This window comes from Furipterus horrens, unplaced genomic scaffold (genome assembly GCF_987537825.1).
Source record: "Furipterus horrens unplaced genomic scaffold, mFurHor1.1.pri manual_scaffold_11, whole genome shotgun sequence".
Taxonomy (NCBI): domain Eukaryota; kingdom Metazoa; phylum Chordata; class Mammalia; order Chiroptera; family Furipteridae; genus Furipterus; species Furipterus horrens.
The window spans coordinates 82651193-82672666 of record NW_028327181.1 but is presented as its reverse complement, the minus strand read 5'-3'; the positions used below and the strand labels follow the sequence as shown (position 1 = coordinate 82672666).

The 21474-nt window shown below is 39.4% G+C and overlaps 1 protein-coding gene across 7 annotated transcripts; it reads right to left on the bottom strand.

Moving 5' to 3' along the window:
• Window positions 1-1499: 1499 nt before the first annotated feature.
• LOC149998629 (microtubule-associated serine/threonine-protein kinase 4-like) lies at window positions 1500-21309 on the bottom strand. 7 transcript variants are annotated; one of them, XR_016514015.1, is made up of 7 exons: window positions 21156-21309; window positions 20400-20447; window positions 10364-10465; window positions 7999-8133; window positions 6908-6998; window positions 3560-3698; window positions 1500-1963 (listed from the first exon to the last, which is right to left on the bottom strand). XR_016514015.1 is itself a non-coding variant. In XM_090291241.1 (3 exons), exons 2-3 carry the CDS (start codon window positions 19934-19936, stop codon window positions 16409-16411), a joined length of 621 nt encoding a protein of 206 aa, XP_090147367.1. In that variant the 5' UTR covers window positions 19937-20147; window positions 21156-21309; the 3' UTR covers window positions 16356-16408. The 7 variants fall into 7 exon arrangements, 1 of the variants encoding a protein (XP_090147367.1); XR_016514010.1 differs by lacking the exon at window positions 20400-20447 and adding an exon at window positions 19328-20147; XR_016514012.1 differs by lacking the exons at window positions 20400-20447; window positions 21156-21309 and adding exons at window positions 14607-14674; window positions 15921-16296.
• Between the last annotated feature and the right edge of the window lie 165 nt (window positions 21310-21474).

Sequence of the window (21474 nt, the reverse complement as noted above, 5' to 3'; positions counted from 1 at the left end):
GCATTTCAGAATCAATGTGTTTAGGAAAATATAAACAATTACACTAAAACTTTGGTATGTTAACTCATTTTGCACATTTATCTAACTGGTGATATACCAGTGTTACCAGGTTGATGCTCGTGAGTCATCATAGATTAATAAGATCTGTATCACTTAAAAATTGTTTCACGGTATTGAAATTTTTAAAGAATAAAGTGTGTAATATTTTGGATTGAAAAGATTTAACTCAGATAGCACTCATTTAAAATAAGGTATTTCAGCAGTCCAAGAATAAAATGGTAAAAAGAATAAAGAATCTAACTCAGGTAACAAAATTGTAAACCAAACAACAGGGCTTGTTTCAAGATAATTTCAACATCAGCAAGATGAAAAGGAAACCAACCATATGGGAAAACATATTTGCCAATGACATCACAGACAGGGGACTGATTTCCAAAATATATAAAGAGCTGATACGACTCAACATCAAGAAAACAAACAACCCAATTAAAAAATGGGCAAGGGACCTGAACAAACACTTCTCCGAAGAGGACATACAGAAGGTCCATAGACACATGAAAAAATGCTCAACATCATTAGCCATCAGGGAGATGCAAATAAAAACCACAATGAGATACCATTTTACACCAGTCAGAATGGCCATCGTCAACAAATCAACAAGCAACAAGTGCTGGCGAGGATGTGGAGAAACGGGAACCCTACTGCACTGTTGGTGGGAATGCAGACTGGTGCAGCCACTATGGAGAACAGTATGGAATTACCTCAAAAGGTTAAAAATGGAACTGCCTTTTGAACCAGCGACTCCACTGCTAGGATTATACCCGAAGAATCTTGAAACACCAATTCAAAAGAACTTATGCACTCCTATGTTCATTGCAGCACTGTTTACAATAGCTAAGTGCTGGAAACAACCTAAGTGCCCATCTGTAGATGAGTGGATCAAAAAACTGTGGTACATTTACACAATGGAGTCCTATGCAGCAGAAAGAAAGAAGGAACTCCTGCCATTTGCAACAACATGGATGGAACTAGAGAGAATTATGCTTAGTGAAATAAGCCAGGCAAAGAAAGAAAAATACCATATGATATCACCTAATACAGGAAACTGAAGAACAACACAAACAAAGGAACTAAATAGAACAAAGAGCAGAATAGCAGTCAATAGGGGGGAGGGGAGAGGGAGAGAAGGGGATGAAGTAAGGGAAGGGATTAGTCAAAGAACCCGTATAAAAGACTCATGGACATGGACAACGGGGAGGGATATGTTTGCGGGAGAGGGGGTGGGTTGGGTGGGGGAGAGAAATTAGGGGGAAAGGGGACAACTGTAATTGAAAAACCAAAATAAAAAATAAATAAATAAATAAATAAAAAAGATAATTTCAGGAACAGCATCTTAAGGAAAATCCCAGATAAAACATAATTTTAGCAGTAACAAAGTTTTGGCTCAACATGATTATGCAACATTTAGTTTTGATAGAAACATGTTTTATTATGGACAGTGACACAGACACAAGAGAAAACAGAGGTATCAACCATATATTTTAAGTCCTTTTCTAGAATGACCGATGTTTATTAGAGAGTTGTAGCCCCACTGACAATAAATATCAATGTTATCACGGAACAGTAGAACAATTATTGTCCGAATACTGAGCTTCTGTAAACAAAACCCACTGTGGGTTCAAGAAAACACTGTATACACATACCAAATCAATAACTCCGTATACACCAGAAACAAAAACCAGCTCAAGTCTAGAAATGAACTGGCTGGAACACACTTACTGTGTTACTGCTTTAAGAATCCCACGGAGCACCCTGTAACTCATTAACTGCACGTTTTCCTTCGGGGGCAAACATGGCTCTCTCTCTGTCACATATGTTTAAGGAAATCTCAAAACCCAGAGGCCATCTGGTGGGAAAGTGATTTCTTGTTTTCCTGGGTAGAATACTGGACATGGTGGTGGGCCTGGTTATACCCGAAAAACAGATAATAGAATTATTTTTTTCATTTTTCAATAAGAAACACCTGAAAGGTAAACGCCTAAACAAACAATAGATTTGTAGGTAATGGGTACACTCCTAATTTTAATCATATCTAATACGTCATTATTTAGGCTCAAATATTACCCTGCTTTTCTACAAATTTTAACTTCAAGTTCTGCCTCAGCCAATTGATGTGAATTGATGGCATGAACTGATTAACACATAATTTATTTTTCAAGAAAAAGAATATTAGGTATAAAAAGTATTTAAAATTAAGGCCTGCTCAATTAAATAATTACTTTGCCATTATCCTGTACTTTTTAAAAACAATCAAAACAAGCATCAGGCCCTGGCCAGGTGGCTCAGTTAGTGTTGTCCCAATGTGCCAAGGTTGCAGGTTTGATCTCCGGTCAGGACACACAAGAGGCAAATAATCAATTAATACACAAATAAGTGGAACAACAAATCAACATTCCTCCTCCTCTAAAATCAATAAATAAAATTAAGGAAAAAAAGTAACCCAAACACTGGCAACAGCATTTTTGTTTCTGAATACGGAAAGGGCCAATTTCTCACCTGAGGCATTAGTAATATCTGCAAAGGAGCATCAGGAACCACAACAAAAAGCCCCGTAAGTTGAGCATAATGTGGTTTTAGCCCTCCGCCCTGAGACAATGACAGCATATATAAGGGCATATCACTATTCAGGGCTTTTACAGCTGATTCCTTTGGTCCACTTCCTAGTACTTTCACTACTTTGTCAGGCCCTGAGCACATAAACCTCTGACCTCAAGAGTCTTCATATTCAAAGCCAACAGATGCTTGAGCTGTGTCATCTCCCCGTCCTCCTCTTCCCATTATAACTGCACTTCTCTTTCCAGGAATAGCTTTATTTGGTGCATAAGGCAGAGTTGCCTCCAACGCCCTAGGCTTGGATGGAAACTATTCTGTCCAGCAGAGGTCTCACAACCACGGCGGAACAAATCTATCCAGGACACTGTATTTTGTCTGGGGGATAAGGGAGGCGGCTGTTCCCTCTGGTGGAGGATAGCACAAGACCTCTGTCCTTCATGTTTTTCATTGAGAAGGGTATGCATGGGAGATACAAGGTCAAAATTTATGAATCATCAATAGCTTTTAGGCACTCGGATTACAGTTGACAATAACAGATTACAAGTACCAGTACACAGGGCACAGTGACCAGTCTGTTTCAGGGTCTATTAAACATCTTGATGCCACACTAGCATTAGTGCAAATATTGGGAAATTGATACAATCCAATTTTCCATAACCTTTTTCTTCCAGAAGCTATAAAGGAAGAAGTGAGCGGGGCGGGGTTGGGTGGGGGCTATAGAGTTTTTCATTTAATATAACACAAAAAAAGTCTTCATTCAGAAAAGATCAACAATTAATGAGTAAGCAAATAAGTACATGTCAATAACTTTCCCTTGTTTACATACCACACAGCAGTCACATTTATTTTTCTAGATATTTTACTTCTGAAAATATGATTTTACTCAATTGGTAGTTAACAGGAAAAAAAGGAAAAAAAAAAGAAACAAGAAAAAAATCCAGTCCACCTGATAAAAGTTAGCTGCCTTGATATCAGAGGGATCATCTCGAGGTGCTTGTTTCCTTCCACAGTTACAGGCACCAGTGGGTCGAGCGTGGCTGTTGTGATATAGCACAGGAGGATTTCTTTCAGCCTCTGGTTTTCTCCTGGAAAATGTAAGTCACTAATAATTTCACACACACAATGGAGAGTCAAATTTATTTTGCATTCTTAAGCTTCTAACCCCCAAATTTCTCTAAATAATATTTTGGAAATAAGAAGGAAAAACAAAACAAACAAACAAAAACCCAAACACCGAACCTTGACTAAATACACATAAGAGAAACAAGTGACAATACATTAGGCTTCCTAAATAAATTTTATCGTTATGGTGACCTTACACTTCATTATATTCATTTTAGTTCAACAAAAACTACATTATAAAAATCTTAATATGAAATTTCTGGAACTGTATTTTTTAACAGTTCTCATTTACTAATCCCTTAGGGTTCACTCTTTATTTTATTTTATTTTCTCTTTTCTCTCCTTTTTTTTTTTTTTCTCTCCTCTTTTTTTTATTTTATTTTTTAAATGTTTTTTATTGATTATATTGTTACAACAGTTCCAATTTTCTCCCCTTTGGGTTCACTCTTTAAATGCTCTTGTAATGCTCTCATGAAAGAGCCTTCTGCATTTGTTAAATATACTACATCTGTCAAAAAAGAAGAGACCATTTTTGATTATGAAGGACTCATGGGACAGCTTTTTGTCAGTCCAAAGCCCTACATGCCAGTCAAATAAGTTGGGAACCAGCAAATATCGGAATGTTGTTCAGAGAGGAGAAAAATAAACCCCAACTTAAACCTGATTGGCAACACAACAAAAGGAGAAAAGGTATGTTTTTAAAGGGCGTTATTGACTCAGGACATTCCACAGCGTGAAATAGAGTAACTATGTTTAGGATGATTCCCTTGATCCCCAAGGGCCAGTTGCCAGGTACTGAAGAAAAACCAAGGCTGGAAGACCCCACTCAGTTACACTCGCTGCAGATCTACTGCGATTCCTCACGTTCATGGTCCCCACCATGTCCTGCTCAGATGCAGAGGGAGCACGAGGCTTCCCCTCTCTATTTTTTTTTTTAATGTGTTTTTTTTATTATAATGTTACATTTGTCCCAATTTCCCTTCCCTCTTCTCCCCTCCACCCGGTGGCCCCCCTCCCTCCAGTTGTCCCCCCCCTTTTAGACCATGTCCATTAGTTGTGCATATAGTTCTTCTCAACCTCTGTCTATTCCATTCCCTCCTACCATGCTCCTTAATTCCTATATCATCTCCCTCCCTCTCCCCCTTCCCCCTCCCTGCTGACCTCCCCCCAATATGCTCCCCATACCTATAGTTCTTTATCCACTCTTGTTGCCTGTTTAGTTTGCCTTTGTTTCAATTCCCTAGCTTCTGTTGTTGTTTCTTGTGATGCAGTTTTCATTTTAGTATTCATAGTTTTGATCCTCCTTTTTCTAAACCAGTCCCTTTAACATCTCATATAACAGTGGTTTGGATCTAATGAGCTCTTTCAGTTTTATTTTGCCCTGGAAACACCTTCTCTGCCCTTCTATTCTGAATGACAATTTCGCTGGATAGAGTATTCGTGGTTGTAGGTTTTGGATTTTCATTACTTTGAATATTTCTTGCCAGTCCCTTCTTGCCTGCAGGGTCTCCCTTGAGAAGTCAGCTGATAGTCTAATTGGGACCCCTTTGTACATGATTCTTTTCTTCTCTCTTGCTGCTTTTAAGATTCTCTCTTTAACTTTTGACATTTTGATTATAATGTGTCTTGGAGTGGTTCTCCCTGGGTCCAGTTGTTTTGGAACTCTCTGTGCTTCCTGGACCTGTAAGTCTGTTTCCTTCCCCAAGTTAGGGAAGTTCTGCTTTATTATATTTTCACTTAATTTTTCAATTTCTAGTTCATCTTCTTCGCCCTCTGGCAAACCAATGATTCTTATGTTGGGCCTTTTATAGCTGTCCCAGAGGTTTCTGATCCTCTCATCACTTTCCTTGCTTCCCGTTTTTTCTCTCTGCACTGGTTGACTGTTTGTTCCTTCTTTGTGTTCTGGTTTGTTGATTTGAACTCTGGATTTTATTTCCTCACCATCTGTCTCGTATGTGGTTTTGTTCCTTTCAGTATGCGTGTTTTTCGATTCTTTCTCATCTTTTTCCAGATCTTTTGTGAATTCTGTAAGCCACCTGATAACAATGGCCCTGAACTGAGCCGCTGACAGGTTTCTTATTTGTTCATCTGTCAGATTCCTCATCTGTTGCCTGGTGAGCTGCGCCACCGGGATTTCTATAGTAGTCTGCCTCATTTTGACAGATGCGTTTTGTTTTCTTGGGCCGGCTATAGGGGGCAGTGCCTGCGTACTCGTCACAACCCAGCGACCTGCGCCGATCCGCAACCTTTCTCGCCGGCGCTTTGTCGTCACTGCCCAGCGTCCACTGGCGATCCGCAACCTATTTCGCAGCCCTGTGGCGGTTTGTGTGGGGGCGGGGGTCCAAGATGGATTCACACAGTTATTCCGCTAGGAGACCGGGGATCTGTCCTCCTGCCCCCTGGGCCTCACTGTTCGAGGCGATGTGGTGGCTGCTTCTTCCAGCGTTGGGGTCGCGAGCCGCCGGGGTTTGACTGCAGCCGGGATTGTCCTCCCTGCCGCTGGGATTGCTCTCCCTCCCGCTGTCCCTGGTGCGGCCGCAAACAGCACCGCCCACTTTTGCTCTTACTTGCCCAAAGAGCGCCGCTGGTTTATAACTTCATACGTTGGGCTTCCGTGTAGTTTTATTTTCTGGAATTTCTAGTTATCTTTTGTTTTAAAGTAGTTGTATTCCTCTCTAGTTGTAGAGGGAAGCCGAGCATGTGCGTCTAAGCCTCCATCTTGGCCGGAAGTCCCCCTCTCTACCTCTTTGTGTGCTCGTGGTCTTGCTACCATCACAGGTGAGCGTGATTAAAACCCACGGCTAACAGGTCTTCATCGGGACATGCCCTTCTCCACTTACCCACCAAAGCATTAGCTTGGTCACTGCTTCCACACATCCCCGCCCCCAGAACAAAAGGCCCTATACAGAAAAATAATTCTTGCTCTGTGCTTAAATTTAGGCAGGCACCTGGAATGCAGGTGGGTTAAGAGACTTGGCAGGTTGTGTGCCAATGTGTGCTAATGTGGAACGTTCAATACATCTATGGAATAATACTTTCAGATAAATTTAAAAAGCAAAATCAAGCCTAAAAACATTAAGAGTAGAAACCCTATGACATCCGCAGGAGTCCCATTTTGAAGCTGGGATGCGGAAAGGTAAAAGAACAGAAACGCAGTTACCGAACCTCTTACCTGCTGATGTGCTCCTTCGACATAATACGTAGCTATAAGCACAGCGAGCAGCAGTAAACAAGACACCACAGTGTTTTGACGATGCCATAATCTTAAAAACATATTTTAAAAAATTAATGAAATAGCTCAGTTTCATTTTCAGGATTCATCATTCTCAAAAACAATATCCTGTCAAAGCAGTTCGGTTTTTTTAGCTCAGCTACAGGATCAGTTCTTTCTGGGATGAGCTCTTTTGTCCTTAATCACTATGGTCTCTTGGGGTATAGAAGGGGTCCAGGGAAGATACATGGCTACAGAACTCAATTTTATTCCCTTATCCAAAGACTAATCTTATTTACACCAAACTTCTAATTAGGAGAAGCACTGTAATACACTGGAGAGCACTGGCCTTCAAGTCAGAAGACTTGGGTCAGAATCCCAAGTTCCTTAAATACTGCACTTGGAGTAAGACACTTAACCAGTCTGATTCTGTTTCTTGTTTTAAAAATCATGATAATCATATACTTGTTTTAGCTTCTTTATGGAGTTGCTTTAAAGATCAAATGAACTGAAAAATGTTACAAAATGTTTTATTAATTGTAAGTATAATAAAAATGCAAGATATTATAGATAATAACTTGGAAAGGCAAGTCAAAAATGATAAGGCAAGTAAAAGTTCCACTTCCTCTTTATGATGTCTGAAATAGGGCTTACAAGTACTAAATTCAAGATAGAACACATTTTCTTGGCAGTCTTTTCTCATTGGCTCAAACTGTCAGTAACAGTGCCACGTATCCTGAACCTTGTCCTACTAAAGAATCAGTGTATTCAATATACACAGGTCTTCCTCCTTAAAGCAAAGCCAGAAAAAAAATCTCGTTTTCAGTATTCTGTTTTGCATAAAGATTCAACATGAGATAGCGGTCAACTGTCAATAGTATGTTCCCTTAACCTATTTTTCTGCAAACTATGGGAAAGGAAAATAAATATATTCCCATAACATTCTAAATTCAATCCATTTCATAAAGCAGGTGGCAGGGAGTAGGAGCTTGCTGAAGATTTCTAAAATTAGTAAATAAGAGTTATATAAAAGATTATGGAAGACTCTTTACTTTGAGGTCCATCCTTCAAGATTACTAGGATTTCCAGAGAAAAATACTGCAAGGTAATGAGTGGCTGTCTCCACAGGACAATATTCTGCCTTTCTTCCCGATCCCTCTTCTTCTTTTCATTCATTGAAGAGGGATCTGAAAAACATTAGTGCGGAAATTAAAACAAAATGCTCGCTTTTTCCAATCACTTTCATAATTCGTCTACTTTCCCATCCCACATTTGAATGACGGCATATGAACCTCAAAAAAACAATGTGGTTCACACTAGGACAACTCTTAACATTTTTTATGCAATTATCTTACTGTTAGGACACAAGTTTCTCTTTTGTACATTACTGGAATACTACATTATCCCACCTCTACGGAGTGCAATTTAGCTTATATCGTAGAGCAAAGTGATTTAGAGCTCAAAATGTGAAGGCAAATTACTTCGTTCCAAATCCTGGTCTTGGCGCTTAACTAGTCCTGTGACCTTGGGCAAGTTGGTTAACCTGTCTATGCCTCAGTTATCTCTCTCTGAAATGAAGACGAAAATAGTACTTACTTTATAGGGTCATGATAAAGATTAAATTAATTCATATAGTAAAGCTCTCAGAAGTTTGACCCTTAGTTAAGGGCACAATTAAGGTTAGTTATTATTGTCATCATCTATCAAAATTGCAATACACATAGAGTAGCCCCACCTTATACATGGTTCCATTTTCAGTACCCATGGTCAGCCTTGGTCTGATTCCAGAGATCAGCAATTCATAGGTTTTAAATTGCGCACTGTTGTGAGTAATGCGATGAAATCTGGCGCTGACCGTGCTGTCTCTGCTACCTGCTCACTAGTCACTTCGTAGCTGTCTCGGTCACCAGATGGACTACTGCAGTTACCACAGTGCTGGTGTTCAAGTAATTCTTATTTAACTTGATAATAGCTTCAAAGCACAAGACTAGTGATGCTGATAATTCGGATACGCCAAAGAGAAGCCATAAAGCATATGAATGCATGAAAGAAAAACAGCATATTTAGGGTTTGGTACTATCCATGGTTTCAGGCATCCTCTTGGAATGTTTCCCCCATAAATAAGGGGACCTACTGTACCCTGTAATCCAATAATTCTATTTTTAAGAATGATTAGGTGTAAGGAGAAATAAGTTTTGTACAAGCTTATTCAATGAGGCATTATTTGTCCTAGCAAAAGATTATAAACAACTGAAATGTTATCAACAGAGGACAGAGGGATGATTCTAGTATGGTATACTCATACAATGGAGTACTAAGCATCTTGAATAAAGAACAAGGTCTTCATGTACAGTTATAGCACAACCTCTGGCAAATATTTAGTAAAAAATAAAACCTGTGGTAAAGAAGAAGAGTATGTCATAGAAACATTAATTTTAAATTTCTGGGGGTGAGGCAGTAGGGGGAGCATATATAAATGTGCTAGTTGAAAAGACAAAAAAACATGTAAAAGCTACTAATGGGAGAGACCGTGACATATACGATGCCTATCTCTTAATCCTGAAACGCCTAGTGAAACAATGTAAAATTTATTGGCAAAGTAACCCAGAAGGCAGATCAGTGCTACAAAATGTGTTCTGCAAGGCCATTCAGTGATCAAAGCAAACATATGGCAACTGTTTCAGATAGCTTACACCTCTTCCAATAGAAGAAAATATCTGCTATAATAATATTACCATACTGGAGTGTAATTTGTGATGTGTTTGAGATGCTAAACAATCTAGAAGTTAAAAGGAAATCCATTACAATGAACAGAAAAGGAAAACCTTTCATTTTCCTTTAATATACAAAGGAAAGATTTTTGTTAAATCATCTATATAAATAAATTCTGTAATTTTCAGGGTATATGTATGAATAAGAGTCAAACATACTGCAATTTACCCCACAAATTTCAAATTTGGTTAAAATATAAATTTGTCTCAAGATTTTGAAATAAATCCACAATAATCATATTCTGACTTTTTTGATAATTATATAATTTAGGGTTCCTGTAATAAGTAAATTTATAATCTATCTCTAAAGTTACAAAATAGCATCATGAAATTGGGCACCAAATACTTTTCATACAATAAAATTAACAATAATAATCTTGTACCTAGAATACTAAATGTGACGGTGGCCAGGCTGCCTCGACTATCACTGTGAAAAAAAATCACCTTATAGGCCCGGACTCATAATTTAATTTACTCTGAAGAGTAAACAAAATATAATTAATCTTATATAAGAACCTTGTATTATTACATAGAATATTACTTTACTATAAAAATAACAAATAATAGATATATTTCTATTTTATTCCAGTGAAAAGCATATAATTTAAACCCATAGATCTTCTCCCTCCAAACTGCCATACTTTACCTGTGAATTTTCCATTATATTGTTCCTTGTTCATTGCTACACGTCTCTGGTCACAATTTTTTCCATTCTCTGCCATTTCATAGATCAATAACTCTTGAGGAGCTAATAAAGCAAAATAAAATCCAGTGATACATTACAGTATTCCCTCACTTATCACGGGCATTACATTCTAGATCCCCCCGGGACAGGTGAAAATCCACGAAGTAGGAACCTTACACTTATTTTAGTATTTATATATATTTTAAGGCTTTATAAACCCTTCCCACACACTATAAAGCTTTCCCAGTCCCTTATTAACCTTTCCCACTCCCTTATTAACCTTTTCCACACTTTTATAAACACTACTTATGTTCTTAAACACATTCTATACTCTTAAACCTACATAACTTTAACAACATATGTATACAGTACCGCAAAATCCCACAATACAGTGAAAAATCCACGATAAATATAATATTTTTAAAAATCCTGCAATACAGTGAGGCCACGATAAGTGAACAGCCATATAGAGAGGGACTACTGTACATAATTCTGCTTTGCACCCGTGACTAAATAAAACTGCATACAGACACAACATGGCAGTACTACCATATCTTTACCTGAACAATGTGTTTACTTTATTTGTAGTTGGAGTAGTTAAGGTTAAATGAGATCGTAAGGGTGGGGCCCTAATCCAATAGAACCAGTGTCACCAGAAGATGAAAAGAGACACCAGACACCTCTCTCTCTGCAAGCACATAGAGGAAAGTCCATGTGAGGACACAAGAAAGCAGCTGTCTGCAAGCCAGAAAGAGAGGCCTCATCAGAACCCAACCCTGTCAGCTCCTCAATTTCATATGTCCAGACTCTGAAACGGGGAGAAAATAAATGTCTGTTGTTTAAGTCAACTAGTCTATGGCATTGTTATGGTAGCCCTAGCAGACTAATCCAACACTGATTAGTATAAACAAGGGGAACCAGATCACAGTACAGTAATATTTTTCTTGGTAATAGTAATAAATTGGTATTCTGGTTTGTGAACTTGGTTAGAATAATTCCATCCTCTGGTGTCCATTCAGATATACACTTACTACTTCAAATTTACAAGCTAAAAAGCTGAGAAGCAGACACTAAAATGTGGCATCTATACCAAGATCCAGATGCCCTGAGTGGACTAAACTGCGTAAGCCAGACCGTCTTTTATCCCAGATATACCCTAAGTATTTTGCAGCCCGTGTCTTCAAATCACAACAGTGACTACTCAGGCTAGCATTAACATACCCTGTTAATCTTACTCATTATCATTTTCAACATCATAAAAGGACCAATTTTATAGGGGAACAGAAAAACTTGGTTCCCCAAAGCTGCCAATACATCTTGATGGACTTCAGGTCATATCAGAGCAAGCAGCCCGTGGACTTGGTATGTCACCTGTCTGTATTCCACACCCTAGGCCGAATGCATTCTACCCTATTCTAATTCTATTCTCCTTAACTGAAAGTTGCTTTATTTACTGGAGCTAAAAGAATCCTTCCAGCATCATGTATTTATTAGCTGCACGACTTGAGTAACTAATTTAAGCCTTTGCATTTGAGTTCATTTGTAAAATATCCCCATTTCTATATTCATGTCATCTTTAATTTTTGTGTGTGTGTTGGTTTGGAGTATTCTCAGTAATTTAGTCTCTCTACTTCAAGAGAAATTATAGATAACTGTCATGCACAGTGACAGGTACACAGCAGGCACTTAATGTTAGTTTCTCCAAGCCCATTTCACGAATGTCACAATTTCCCAAAATAATCATAGTGAATTCTTCCCTGAGTAGTCACTTACAGACACTTGTTTTCCACATACTACACATGAACTTGCAAAACTGGTTTCCAGAGAAGCAGCCAAAGAATCAGAAAAATCTTACTTTGTTATGTTGGATAACAAAAATGAATTATCATCAATCTAAACATTTTGAAAAGTACTAAAAGGACAATTTGTTAAAAATCATTATGGAGTAAAGGGCTCTAGCCTACCTATGCAGCTAGGTAGGGTAAGAGGAAGTACTAATTTTTAAGGAGAGCCACTTTTCACGGTGGAACGCAGAAGCATAAATTTTGGAAATCTATGATGGAATAGTGCGTGGGAATAAATCCAAAAGGACTGAACTCTCCTCAAACAGGAACCTAGAATATCTTCCTGATATCCAACGGAGCTTACTGTGCAGTGGAAGTGTTGTAATATCAATTTTAACAGCATGTATTGAGAATTAAGTTGTTGAAATAAACTCTATAGGTCTGTGGATGAGATGAGAAGGTAGAAACAGGAAAGCATAATTCAAACATCCAATATAATTTTCATTGTGAAGACATATCTAGATACAAGAAATGCTTTAAAAGGCTGTAAACTTGCAGATTTTAAACACAGCTGAAGCATTCAAAATAAAAGGTTGACCTTAAGATATATGGGTTTTTTTGTTTGTTTCTGGCAGAAGTCCTTAGAAAATACTGCTAAAATCAGCTCACAAAGGTTCTTTGTAGGCTGTACATCGGTGCTAAGACTATAATAATCCATTCATTTTAAACATTAGCTGCATTTGTAATGCAAACACTGTGAAACTAAATTATTGTGAGTTCTTCAAAGAAACACAGAAACATTTAAGGAGAAAATGAAAACAGCAACTCCCTGAGTAATAGAAGAGCTACTGGGGAATTTAACAAGATGAAAAGGAAAAGCAAGTAAGATGAGTGAAACCACTGATTCTAATTTTCTTAGCCACTGTGTTGCAAAATAAAATGAGCACACTTCCACTTCAGAAAATAATCTATCCAAATGATCCCACTTTCTCACATACAAAAAAACTAATAAAACAGATTTTCCCATATAAAGCATATAAGGCAGCCAACTTGATTAGTATACCTTTCTTGCTTTCAGAAGTGTGTATCCTTAACTGGATTATTTAGTAAATTCGGTCATAGACTACTCCAAAATAGCTGTAGATTTTCCTAAAATTATTAAGATTAAGAAATTGCAATTTATTCCTGGAAACTTAATAAATAAGTGAAGAGTAACATATCTTGACTAGTGAGGCTTTGATACAGCATAAAGCCAAAGAAAACTCAAACACCACGCGCAATATCAGAGTGACTATCAGATCATCTGACTCAGAGTCAGACAGTATCTAACACATGCTTGTGGCAGTTCAAGAATGTGTTCTAAGAAGATGCATTATTTGAATGAGAACATATGAGATAAATTCTCTGAATCTTTTTGAACTTTCTAAGTCTTGGGGAATTCAACAAATTAAAACTCCAAGTTAGGATAGAATTTAAGTGTTCAAAATCTCAATAAATCTCCCAAAAATGGCTTAGTAGGTTATGAGGGTATACATTTCCAGCCTAAACTGTTCCCCATATTAGTGAAGCATGAAGTACACTAACCTATGGGAAGGGGAACCACCAGGTGCTGAGAGGCTCTGGCGCCAGAGCCGGTAGGAGACATACCCCGGAGCTTCGGGGCCAGAAGCACAGCACAGAGTTCCTGTGCGCACGGTGGGGGGAGGGGGGGGTGGTCACAGATGGCAGATCAGCTTCCGCTGAAGTCAGCTCTGTGCGCACAGGCTTGAAAAGCACTTGCCCTGGGACCTGTCTGTTTTCTCTGACTGCTCTTTGGAACCCCCGGCCCGTGTGAAAAAGGCCCCGGCTAACCTGCTGAGGCAGAGGGGACCATGTGGAGCAAAGGCATCCCAGCCAAGACCGGCCTAGCTAAAGAGCCACGCTAGCCCGGACCAGGACTGCCCAACCTAACTCACAGAATCACGAGAAATATCAAATGAATTTTTAAATCACGAAATTCTGGAGCTAAGTTGTTACACAGCAAAATACTCAATAGTGATAACTGCTACAGTGAAAAGTAAGGAAATTTGGGAGTGTGTATATGCGTGTGGATCGTGCACAATTTTTCACAAGGTGGGTAAAAGAAGCTTTCTCTGAGAACTTAACATTAGAGAAAAGCCACGGAAAAACACGGGGAAGAGCACTGTAGGGAAAGAGGAAAAGAAGTACAAAGCCTTTGAGGTGGGAGCCTGCGGGCATGTTTCACCTCCCAACAGCTACTAAGGTTACTGATTGATTCAGATACTTAAATTTATAAAAATTATAGAGTTTTGCAGGTACAGAGATTCTAGCGATATCTGTAATTAGTATAAACTGAAGAAATTCCTCTACCCACAGAAGCAGCGCTAAAATCTCCTAAAAATTAGATCTTAAAAACTTACAAGGGGCAGGAGAACCTTGTATGCTCTCCTGATTACACAGCTTTTGCAATGTGGAGACTTCAAAGTTTCTGGAAGGAAACAGACTCAAAAATGAGGAAAGAAGAGGTCAGTCAGATCCACCAATTCAACTTTACTGGACTTTATTCTGTCTTCTAGACCACAGAGCAGCATCTGACAGAGCTGAACATTTCTTAAAAGAATTCTGAGTAAATCACATGCTTGATACCCAGCCCCCTAAAAAAAATGACAAACCTCGCTCACCCCTCTGCCTCATCTGTGTAGCTGTAACCACTTTTTATTAGTGTTGGATTTTCTGATCATTCTTTCTTCAAACACTTATTTATCAGTGTCCTTTGCTGGCTCTCATTTACCTGACCTGACCCATTGCCAGGTTTCTCCAAGTGACTTATCTGGTTCCATAGTTTAAAATACTAGCATGGATTTGTACTTCCGGTCCTGAGCTCTAGATTAGTATTCCTAATAAAGTACCACCTGGACGATTCCCAAGCATCTCAAATTTAACATGTTCTTTTTAAAACCCAGCCTCATCCCTCTTCCTCTTCTGGTAACACATCCAGTCCTCCCCAAACCCTCCCTCTCCCGGTGCTTGGCACAACCATCCACCCAGTTATACCACACAGAGAAGCACAGCTATCCCTGACTCCTCACATCTAATTCAGGCCCCAGTACTCTTCCAAATATATTTAGCATCCACCCACTCACGGCTCTCCACTTTTGCTACCATCTGGATCAGGCCATCTTCATGTCTCCATTTCTATTCTTGCCCCTTCAATTCATCCTTCACATATGAGCAAGAGTGAACTTCATATAAATCATATTACTCCCTACTTGAAACTGGAGAATGACTTCCTATTGCTCCCAGATAAAATTCAAACTAATTTACATAGCCTGGAAAACTACATAACCTCAACCACACATGTGTTTCCTACCTAACCTCGTATCACGGTATTACAGGTGTACCATGCCAGAGTCTCAAACAGGCAGATATCCACATTCATTCTCTCTCAGACCCTTTGTTGTTTCCTTTTTAACATTTGTTATGCTGTGTTTATTCTTTCACTTCTGTGTTTATGTTTTTCTCTATCAGGCTTTCGACAAAAGTATCTGTTTGCCTTTGTTTTCATTGTTTTCCCCAGAACCTAGGACACAGGTATTTTGTTCAATGATTGGATGAATGAACAGATGTCAATGCAAAAGGATCGGATCTTTCCATGCAAAGACGTAAGCACTAGAACACATCCCTAAACAGCAAATCCCCCGATTTTAATTCTCAAATTCCGTGTTATGGCTTACCCAGATAATGCTGTGGGGAAAGGGAAAAAATCCTTCCTTCCTCCGGTTCCTTTTGGCTGGCTGAGGAATCAAATCAATGAGACAGATTGACGAGAGAAAATCAAATTTAACTCCCCAGGCACGGGAAGCCCAACTACATCACAGAGTTCCCGCGCACACGAGGGATCCAGAGACAGAAAGGGAAAATGCCGTATATACGTCATTGCGAGCTTAGGATGAGACGGGCACCTTGAGGCTTGAGTGTCACTGCCAGACGATTAGAGCAGTTGTTCCGTAAGCAGTAGTTTGCCCTGCCATACAGACAGGTCAAAGGAGGTTATGTCTGATAATCTCTTATTGTGGGCAAGGCCTCTAATTCAAGTTCTTCTAGAGGTAGTTGGGGGAGGAGAGGCAGGAGTTTCTCTATCCTGCAGGGGTCTCAGTTCACTTCAGCTCAAAATAACCTTCATACCACAAAGGCACACCTTGGGGTGACTCATTCTGGATCCCTATAATGTGAACTATTGACAATAATACAAAAAGGTTAAGAAAATGACCTATAAGAATGACTCATTTTGTTAAGAATCCCACATGTAAAAATCCACAAAATAAAATTGTGTATATAAATACATCTATTTACCGAGATCTCATTAATAATACCAAACAATAACCAAGTAAGCAGCGACAAAAAGATGTGCTTTCAAAACAGGGTTGGGAAAGAGTTCATAGCAACTGCTCAGCAGGCCACAGGATGACGACAATGATGGTAATCATGGTTAGCTGTATGCCAGGCACTATTCTAAATGCTTAATGTAAATCTATTCACTTAACCCTAACAACAAAAACACTGACTACATTGTCAAGGAGGAAATGGAGACAGCAAGAGGCTAAGTAATTAGCCCAACGGTTGCGCAGCAGTAGAGCTGGAATTTGAACCAAGGCAATTTCGCTTCATAGCCTTCTTGACTCTTATCACTACCTACCCAGTCCTTTCAGAAAAATGTGTAAAGACCCCGGTTATTGTTACTAATGAACCTCAAGAACAAGAGAAAACATCACAAAGCATTACTAAAAAATATATGTACTTTTGGAAGACTCCTGACAAACTCCACAGCAATTAGTTACATCAGCTGGGATAGGATTACTCAATCGGTTGCTCTTGCTTAATTTAAAAATGCCTTAAGCTTTAAGAACATCTTTTATCTGATACAGAAAATTATCACCTATTCAAATTTCCAAAACCTTGAAGAGCATATTTTAAAATGAGCTTTTCATAATAAGGGTTTACACAATACATAATATCAGTTCACTCTATACAAAGGTGCTTTCTAGACAATTAAGTTTCTTGAAGCAATGAACTTCTTAAAAGTTTAGCCCCCCCCCACCAAATATTTTCAAGTCTTTGTGAAAGCACAGTATTAACCAACACAACAACAAATTATCACTTCCATTCATCTAGTTTGCTTCTGAGGTTAGTCTGGATTCTCTAATCTGGAGTTTATTCCATACCAGAGAGAGAGAGAGAGAGAGAGAGAGAGAGAGAGAGAGAGACCTGCAAAGAGGGTGTGGGCAAAGCAGCAGTGATAGTAAGTACCTGGCACTACAGGCTCTAAGAAAGGGGAGAGAGACTAAACAGGTTTTGTAAAATCAATGGAAGCAAAAAGAGTTCCCAAGAAGACAGAGAACTAACTCTTCTACATTGTCTATTTACCCAGAATGAAATAATTACAGAAGTGATTGCACAGATTAAGAGAAAATTAACATAACAATGATGAAATTACAAACAGCTTGGAGAAATTTTTTTAGCAGGAGCAAAGTAATTAATACAGCTTCCTCATGCTTAGTAGCAACAACCTTCACTCACTGAGACATGTTACAAAGATCCTGTCTTTTCCACTTGCCAGAAAGAAGACATCTCGATACCTGATAGTAACTAAGCATCAACTCAGAATAACTGTTCTGAAGAATAGAACTAATTTTCTTTCTTTCTAACATTCCACTGCAAATCTTGCCAAGCACAGTATTTTTGTTTTCATAGAATTTACAACTCAGTCAGCTAAAAGGGGGGTGGGGGGGGGAGGAATGTATATACACATATAGATTTCTTTAAAATATGAGAAATATTTTTTAAATTTAATTTATTTTTAGGGGGGGGCGGAGGGAGGCAGAGAGGGGGAGAAACATAGTTCAGTGCCTCTGGCACACCCCAAACCAGGGACCTGGTCTGCAGCCCAGGCATGTGCTCTGACTGGGAATCGAACAGGCAACCTTTTGGTTTGCAGACTGGATGGAATTCAATCCGCTGAGGCACACCAGCCGGGGCAATACATAAGAGAAACCATTTTAAGGCAAACCAGTAAATATTACCAAACCGTATAAAGATGCCTGAAGACAAGTTAGCAGAACAGAAAGAACACTTGGGAATCTCATTTCCAGTTCAGGTACCGGCACTGCCTAAGCCGTATGACTTCAAGCAAGCCAATTACTGATTGTTTCTGGGCCTCAGTTTTCTCCTGTTAAATAAGAATCTAACTATATGTTCAGAGAGGTTGCTTCTACTTCTAAATACTGTGTTCAGTAGTTTTCAGTGAAATGATAAAGTGTCTTACTTAATATAAATAAGGCTATTTCTAACCTTTATTTAACTATATGTAAGCACCGAAAGCTTCAGCTTCCTCTGCACTTGTAAATTCTTATGTGACAATACATGACGACCAGAAAAGACCAGTCTTAAACTCTCAAATGCAAAGCTATACTCATTTTCCAGTCATCTACTTATCAATCAAGGTGACTAACTCAATGTTTTACAGTATCAAACTATTCCTGGCTAGCTTTTATTGCATTCAAAAGTAGGGCAAAGATCATCGCGGTAAAGTGTATAATAATATTTTCAGATAAAGAGCACACAATATAAAACATGAAATTCTGAAACGATGCAAAGCAACAGTATTCTGCACTTACATATGTCCATATTTCAGAGTAAAATGACAATATTTTCATTTATATCATGATTTCACATTTACTATCTCAATCACTGTGACAATCCTATGAAGTAAAGTGAGCTGTATTTTTATCAATACAATCCAGACCAGCTCAGAAAGTCAGGTAACCTGTCAGCCTTCACTTAATAAATGCTGAACCTGTACATCAATCTAGGTTTTCTGATTTAAAGTCTGATGATCTTTTGCAATCCTAAAAAGTGGTTAGAAAATTTGAATCATCGGTTCCTGAATAACTGAATTGAACAAAAATATAAGGTCAGGTTCGGCAATTATAGTCAATAAGCAAATTTACCAGATGTTAAAAATAATAATAACCTCTAATTTATATAATTCCACATCTCAAAACTCTTGTCACCTCGTCTCAGACAAGTGTGAAATTTTTTTCTAAATAAAAATATGTAAATTAAACAAACTGATTAAACTCACTGATTCATCTGGTTCTGGTGTTTCTGCTGTCCCGCTATTATAGTTTCCCAACTGAGCCATTTCTTCCAAAGGATCCTTATTGAGCCCCAGCTGGCTGATGATGTACCTGGGAATGTCAGTTTTAATACCCTGTCCTTCTTTTGCATGGCCCTCCGCTGCTTCTAATAGGTAGTAAAATTCTTCAGGATCAAATTCCAGGCACTCTAGTAACCGAGCAGGGCGGGCAATAACAATCAGGATCTTTCGGACTAGCTGTTTTATAAAAGCCAATTCGCCACTTTCTGAACGATCGTGGGCCTCCTGTAGCAACTTATCTAATTTGTGCTGTAATTCAAGGAAGTATCGTGAGGTGATAAGACCCTGGTGGGATTTATCCAAGCAATCTCGAGCCAGTTCAATAATCTGATGGTGAGTGAAACTCAGCACTCCGTCTGCGAGGGGAAGAACGTGGTCAGGAGAGTAGCTGGTGATAATTTCCTTCAGGCGTTCTTCCATCTGAGCTGTAGCCTTCGGGAACCTTTCTTTGTAGACGTGGTTCATCATAATTATTTCACGGTCACAGCAGGCGGGAGCACGTCCGGGGCTCAGACTTCGAGAACGGGGGCGCATGGGCGTGTTCCTGCATCTGTTCTCTGCGGCAATGCTCTCGGTAGTACAAAAATGTTTCGATAAGAAGTGTAATTCATCCGGTGTTGGTTGGTATGGTAACTGATGCAACTTCTCCTGGGAGGAACAGGATGAAGACACCGTGGAGCTGGGCGTGTTTGTCCCATAGCCAGAGGAGGGGAGGGAAGCCAGGGACCAGCGGCGTCCATCAGTCCTGCGTGCAAATGAAAAATGGGCTGAGGCACTGGGCACTGATTAAACTAGCTATAGGTTAACTGTTAAAAGGCATTTATTAAGGACTTCAGAAACTTGGTTCTTCTGGAATGAGTGCCACAGAAACTAACGTATCAAATAGGATATTAATAGCATATTAATCAGATAGGATATATCCTCAAAGAAAATGTTCCCATGTTTTAAAACAAATAAGACATAAAAGATTTCCAGTGTGGAGTCATTTCACACCTACATTTGTCTGGATACCAGCACCCGTCTTCCAAAGGTCAATAAAAACAATCTAGAACGCACAAAATGTTGCACAGTAAATAACAGTTTCTCTACCATCATTTCTGTTAATATACAACCAAAATCAGAACTAAGATACAATAGACAGCAGTCAGAACATTAAATTATCATTACAACACTAAAAAACACTTGTACAAGCTTCTCCAAAAGATCAGTGCACTCTGTCTGCAAAATTTCTGACAAGCCCCAAAGGAGAACTGAAGTACAGTAGATTAAAGTTAGGATTAAAGGATCTATGTTGCCCAAATGGGTATAAACAGTGCCAGAGCCTATACACCACTTGATTTCCCAATGAATTTGCAGGAAAACAAAAGATAATAGGGTAAACCCTACTAGAGGTCATAAGTTATCTTAGCAGTGTGACACAGGACCACAAATGGCTTCTTGGAATTTTAGAGATTAAGCCGACCTCCACTGTGATAATATACAGGGGTCAGAGGGGTAAGGGATTTGGAAAAGGTAGAGGACCCCACTTTTCATGAAAGTAGTGGGCGATGTGTGAAGGTCCTCTGCGAGCGATCCTCGCAGCGAAGGCCCCATTCCCTTTAACACCAACGCTTTAGAAGGAACCTACACATCTAAATTGTGTTCAGAAGCGGGTGTGTTCAGCGTCACGCGCTACTGCTTGGGTAGGCCAAGAACCCAAACTGACAGCTCCTGAGAAACAGCTAGGTCATCAGCAGGGGAGATCTCCATTTACCCTCAAGTCCTAGACGCCCGGGAGGGAAGAGGAGACAGGCACTCCACAGAAGCTCAGAACAGGTTCCATATGCGTGGCGCTCACAGCAAAAGGTCGGGAGTCTAGTGTACGTGTTCAGTAACCTGGTGGCCAACCATGGCGAGGTGTCCCAAATAACCTGGCTACCGCCCGACGGAGACGTCCAGAGTCAGCAGCACCCGAAAACACTGCTTGAAGTCGAAATCGTGGTGCCCCAGATCTGCACGGTCTAAGCAGGCGAGCTCAAGAAGAAGCCAAGCTCAGAGGACAGTGTCAGGTTTCTGCCCGCAATCCCCCGCGC

What these genes read in the sequence shown, in the direction of transcription:
- LOC149998629 (XM_090291241.1), bottom strand. Translation starts at nt 19,936, where the DNA reads ATGCGCCCCCGTTCTCGAAGTCTGAGCCCCGGACGTGCTCCCGCCTGC.